Genomic DNA, 6,514 nt, shown 5'->3' on the forward strand with positions numbered 1-6,514 from the left:
TTGGCAACAAAAGCCAAAATAGACAAATGGGAGCTAATCAAACTCCACAGCTTCTGCATGGCAAAAGAAACAGTCATTAGAGTGAATCGGCAATCAACAGAATGAGAAAAAAATTTTGCAGTTTACCCATCTGACAAAGGGCTGATATCCAGAATTTACAAAGAACTAAAACAGATTTACAAGAAAAAAACAAACAAGCCCATTCAAAAGTGGGCGAAGGATATGAACAGGTAGTTTACAAAAGAAGACATACATGAGGCCAACAAACATATGAAAAAATGCTCATCATCACTGGTCATTAGAGAAATGCAAATCAAAACTACATTGAGATACCATCTTATGCCAGTTAGAACAGCAATCATTAAAAAATCTGGAGACATCAGATGCTGGAGAGGATGTGGAGAAATAGGAACACTTTTACACTGTTGGTGGGAGTGTCAATTAGTTCAACCATTGTGGAAGACAGTGTGGCAATTCCTCTAGGACCTAGAAATAGAAATTCCATTTGACCCAGCAATCCCATTACTGGGCATATATCCAAAGGATTATAAATCATTCTACTATAAGGACACATGCACATGAATGTTCATTGCAGCACAGTTTACAATAGCAAAGACCTGGAACCAACCCAAATGCCCATCGATGATAGACTGGACAGGAAAAATGTGGCACATATACACCATGGAATATTATGCAGCCATCAAAAACGATGAGTTCGCGTCCTTTGTAGGGACATGGATGAACCTGGAAACCATCATTCTCAGCAAACTGACACAAGAACACAAAATCAAACATCGCATGTTCTCACTCATAGACGGGTCTTGAACAATGGGAACACATGGACATAGGGAGGGGAGCACTATACACTGGGGTCTGTTGGGGGGGAGTGGCGGGAAACAGCGGGGGTGGGGAGTTGGGGAGAGATAGCATGGGGAGAAATGCCACATATAGGTGAAGGGGAGGAAGGCAGCAAATCACACTGCCACGTATGCACCTATGCAACAATCTTGCATGTTTTTCACATGTACCCCAAAACCTAAAATGCAATAAAAAAAGAAAAAAACTCTGGAGACAACAGATGCTGGAGAGGATGTGGAGAAATAGGAACACTTTTACACTGTTGGTGGGAGTGTCAATTAGTTCAACCATTGTGGAAGACAGTGTGGCGATTCCTCTAGGACCTAGAAATAGAAATTCCATTTGACCCAGCAATCCCATTACTGGGCATATATCCAAAGGATTATAAATCGTTCTACTATAAGGACACATGCACATGAATGTTCATTGCAGCAGTTTACAATAGCAAAGACCTGGAACCAACTGAAATGCCCATCGATGATAGACTGGACAGGGAAAATGTGGCACATATACACCATGGAATATTATGCAGCCATCAAAAACAATGAGTTCGCGTCCTTTGTAGTGACATGGATGAACCTAGAACATTCTCAGCAAACTGACACAAGAACACAAAATCAAACACCGCATGTTCTCACTCATAGGCGGGTGTTGAACAATGAGAACACATGGACACAGGGAGGGGAGCACTATACACTGGGGTCTGTTGGGGGGGTAGTGGGGGGAAACAGCGGGGGTGGGGAGTTGGGGAGAGATAGCATGGGGAGAAATGCCACATATAAGTGAAGGGGAGGAAGGCAGCAAATCACACTGCCACGTATGCACCTATGCAACAATCTTGCATGTTCTTCACATGTACCCCAAAACCTATAATGCAGTTTTAAAAAAAAGAAAATATATATATATATATATATATATATATATATTTCAAAAAAATAACAAAGCTAGACATCCCATACTTCCTGATTTCAAAGTATATTACAAAGCTATAGAAGTTAAAACTTATGGCACTTGCATAAAAACAGACATATAAACCAGTGGAGTAGGTAGCCAAGAAATAATCTCATATGTGTATGATCAACCAATATTTGACAAGTGTGACAAGAATAGACTGTGGGATAAAGGATAGAGTCTTCAAAAAATGGTGTTGAGGAAAGTATCCAGTTTTTCAACAAAAGACTGAAGACTTTTCACATGCAAAAGACTTCAAATGCAAGACAAAAACTAGGTCCTTACCTTATATTACACTCAAAGATCAACTCAAAGTAGATTAGAAACATAAATATAAGACATGGAACCTTAAAACATTTTTAGAAAAAGTGGGAAAAAATGTCGTCAAGATTGGGTATGGTAATAATTTTTTGGATATGACACGAAAAGCACCAGCAGCAGAAGAAAAAGTAAGTGGTACTCTAGCAAACTAAAAAGTTTCTGCACAGCAAAGAAAACAATCAACAGAGTAAAAATGCAACCTACAGAATGGTCAAAAATATTTGCAAACCATATTCCTGATAAAGGGTTAATATCTAAAATGTATAGGGAACTCATATAGCTAAATTGTAAAAACAAAAATCTTGATTTAAAAAATGAGTGGCCAGGCAGGGTGACTCATGCCTGTAATTCTAGCACTTTAGGAGGCCAAGGCAGGAGGATTGTCTGAGTTCAGGAATTTGAGACCAGCCTGGGCAACATGGTGAAACCCTGTCTCTTCTAAAAATTAAAATTAAAAATTAGCCAGGTCTGGCAGGGTTCACCTGTTAGTCCCATCTACTAGGGAGGCTGAGGCAGGAGAACTGCTTGAACCAAGGAGGTGGAGGTTGCAGTGAACCAAAATCACAGCACTGCCCTCCAGCCTGGGCAACAGAGTGAGACTTATCTCCCCAAAAAAAAAAAAAAAAAAAGTGCAAAGGACCTAAATAGATATTTACTCCAAAAAAGACATACATACAGCTAACAGGCACATTAATGGGTGCTCGACATTACTTATCAGGGACATACAAATCAAAACCACAATGAGACATCACTTTGCATCTGTTAGGAAAGCTTTTACAAAAAGATTAGTTTTGGCAAAGATGTGAATTAAAGGAAACCTTTGTATGCTATTGATGGGAATGTAATTGGTATAGCCATATGGAAAACAGTATGTTGGTTCTTCAGAAAACTAAAAATAAAACTACCATATGATCCAGCAATCCTATTTCTGGGTATACAGCCAATGAAAACTGAATCAGTAGCTCAAAGACATATCTGCATTTCCATGTTCATTGCAACATTATTCACAATAGCCAAGACACCAAAACAACCTAAGTGCCTGTCAACAGATGAATGGAAAAAGAAATTGTGGTATGCGTATGCAATGAAATATTATTCCACCATAGAAAAGAAAGAAACTCTGCTATTTGCAACAACATGGATAAACCTGAATGGTATTATGCTAAACAAAAGTCAGACAGAGAAAGACAAATACTGTATAATCTCACGTATATGTGGAACCTGAAAAAGTCAAACTTATAGAATAACAAAACATAATGGTGGTTAACAGGGACTAGGAAGTCAGGAAAATGGAGGGACATTGGTCAAAGGGTACACAGACTATAATTAACAATATTACATTGTATCTTTGAAATTTGCTAAGGGAGTAAACATTAGAAGTTCTCACCACAAAAAAAAAAAAATGATAACTAGGTAAAGTAATAGACATGTTAACTGACTTAATTGTGGTCTCTTCACAATATTTACATACATCAAATCATCACATTGTACACCTTTAATTCATACAATCTTATTTGTCAATTATACCTCAAAAGAGCTGAAAACAATAAAAATAAATCCAAAGACAGTAATGTACATGTTATTTAAACAGTTTTAGAGTCTTTATCTCACTTAAATTAATACTTTGTTAATTTATTTTTATTGCTTATTTTCTCTCTTAAATATGACAGGTATTTATATCTGTCTTGTTTTCTTCTGTCCCCAGAATATAACAACATAGTCGTGGGTAGTTACTGCTCTGGTAAGTATTTGTTAGGTAACTAATAACTATTACTTGAGTAACAGAAGGTATGAATACTCAAGAAGAGTAGCAAAATCTGGGATGTTGTCATCTGATTTTGATCCCAGCAACAAGGCCTGCTAGATGCATTTTTATGTAAAGCACCCCCTGGGATACTATTGATCCATCCCCTTCCTCTCCCATGGCCTCACCTTTTTTGAAAGACTTCCAGGTGTGGAGCTGAGATGGTCACAATCTGATACCCGAGGGAGCCTCCCTGGTCTGCAGAGGCCTCCCCTGACACACTCAATTCTCCACCAACATTCACACCTATGCCAGCCTCATACTTTTGGATCATAGTATCACAGAAATATAATGGTCCATTCACATCATTATCTGGGGAAAGAAAAGATGGCCATAGGTTTAGCCAAGAATCCATTCAGGAATTCATAGGTTTAGCCAAGAACAGCTGATAAGTAAAATGAAATAACAAAGACCTATTTTGCCCTAACCCTCCCACTCATTTAAAACTCTGTTGAAAATTAACTAACCAATTAATGTGAATGTAAATTATCACAGAGGGAAAATGTTTAAATCCATTGGGCACTGTGTGACAGAGATAAAATATTTACCCTGAGAAACAGTGCTGTGAAACATACAATGTGGAATACCCATAGGATTATCCTTCCAGGCACACTGTCTCCTCTGCAGCAGGCACAGCACCCAGCCTCAGAGGGCAGCACACGGGGGCAGAAAATGTTTAAGGTGTAGAGCCAGACAGACCTGGGTTTCGATCTCAGTTCTACCAGTTCCCAGGTACATAACTTTGTTTTTTGTTTAATTGTTGTTGTTGTTTGTTGTTGTTGTTGTTTTGAGACAGAGCCTCACTCTGTCACCCAGGCTAGAGTGCAGTGGTGCAACTCAGCTCACTGCAACCTCCGCCTTCTGGGCTTAAGCAATTCTTCTGCCTCAGCCTCCCAAGTAGCTGGGACTACAAGAGTTCACCACCCATGCCTGGCTAATTTTTTTTTGTATTTTTAATAGAGTCAGGGTTTTGCCACGTTAGCCAGGCTGGTCTCAAACTCCTGGCCTCAAGTGATCTGCCCACCTCAGCCCCCAAAGTGCTGAGATTAAAGGCATGAGCCACAGTGCCCAGCCCTCAGGTATATAACTTTGAACAGATAATTGTATAGCATTCTACTTATTCTTATTTAAAGTGAGGATAACATCTTCACCTCATGAGCCTGATGCAAATATTAAATGACCTAATGAACACCTACAACCAGATAATTAGTAGGATTCTCAATTTGTCTCAATTTGTCTTTGCCCCTTGCCCCTTGCCTACAGGCTAGACTGGTCCTGAGAGCTCCTTTCTGGGTGCTCAGTTATTTTTGGATGTTGGGCCATCTCTCTATCTGACCACCAATGTTTCTTACCCCTCGTCTCCTTGGCCTCTGGCTGATGATACCTGAGACTGAAGAACTTGACTCCAGGATGTCACTGAGGGAGAACTGAAGTGGAACATAGTCATACTTTTCCCAAAAAACTGAACGAGAATTATTCATCTTTTGTAATACGGCAAACTGACGTAATTTGGTGGCACGGATTGGGCATTTGACAGGCGTCAGGTCATTGCTTCCAACCTCTTTGACCAAACTTTTGCTAATGCGTTGGAACATACAGGACATGTTGCTAGGGGAGATGAAAGGAGAGCACAAAGTTCAGTTGGGAGGAGAAGAAAATGGTTAAACTCTCACCAATTATTGATATTTCCCCTAAAGGAAAAGATAACATACATATGAGAATAGCAGGTCTTAATTTAAAATAGTGACTACATTATAACTTTCTCAACTTTGAGTTCATTTTTTTGTTTTGGAGATGGGGTCTTGCCATGTTGCCCAGACTGATCTTGAACTCTTGGGCTTGAGTGATTCTCCCATCTCATCCTACCTAGCATGTGGGATTATGGGCACACACCACCACAACTGGCTTCCAACTTTGGGATTCTAAAGACAATTTGGGCTTCTGACAGAGGCACTGCAGTGAAATTCATTGCCCCTTATGGTTGGAGTAGGAAAGCCTGGGTATCTCCTCAGCCTCGGGAATACTCTAAATAACAGGAATAAGGAAGGGCTGAATACTATCATCAACTAAAGGGCCAGAGGGAAGGGAGGGCTTATGTTAAGATGATATGAGTAGTGGTAGACATTATGTTGGTGTTTGCAATTTTACAGAGAAAGCCACACTGAGAAGTGACATTTGAACAATAATGTAGAGGAGGCAGGGTATAAACAATGAACATTATGTGGAGAAAAGAATGCCACGTAGAGAAATCAGCAAGTGCAAAGACTTGGAAGCAATGCATGCCTGGAATAAGTGAGGTGGAAAGGAAAGAAGATGAGGTCAGAAGAAACTGTGGGCAAGTCGGTGAAGGCCCCTGTTGGTCATATTCATCACTCTCTTTTACTTGAAGTGAGATTAAAAGTCTTTGGAGGGATTTGAGCACACAAGTGACATATCTGATGCATCTTTTGAAGAGAGATGCCTATGGGGGCTGTGTTGACAACAGCATGCAGTAAGGGAGTACAGGCAGAAGTGGGAGTCTAGTCAGGGCAGTTTTGTGATACTACAGGTAGTCGTTAGTGAGAGATGAGGCCAGGGCAT

At 39.9% G+C, this 6,514-nt stretch overlaps 1 protein-coding gene across 1 annotated transcript in view; it reads right to left on the bottom strand.

Annotated features, from left to right (window-relative positions):
* GSDMC (gasdermin C) overlaps nucleotides 1–5,538 on the bottom strand; it is a 48,523-nt gene extending 42,985 nt beyond the window's left edge. The window contains 2 exon segments of the mRNA XM_064384100.1: nucleotides 4,063–4,246; nucleotides 5,319–5,538. Coding sequence (XP_064240170.1) covers nucleotides 4,063–4,246; nucleotides 5,319–5,538 — 404 coding nt within the window.
* Between the last annotated feature and the right edge of the window lie 976 nt (nucleotides 5,539–6,514).

The sequence above is a fragment of the Aotus nancymaae genome, unplaced genomic scaffold (genome assembly GCF_030222135.1).
Source record: "Aotus nancymaae isolate 86718 unplaced genomic scaffold, 86718_ANA_hifiasm-v0.15.2.pri h1tg000036l, whole genome shotgun sequence".
NCBI lineage: Eukaryota > Metazoa > Chordata > Mammalia > Primates > Aotidae > Aotus > Aotus nancymaae.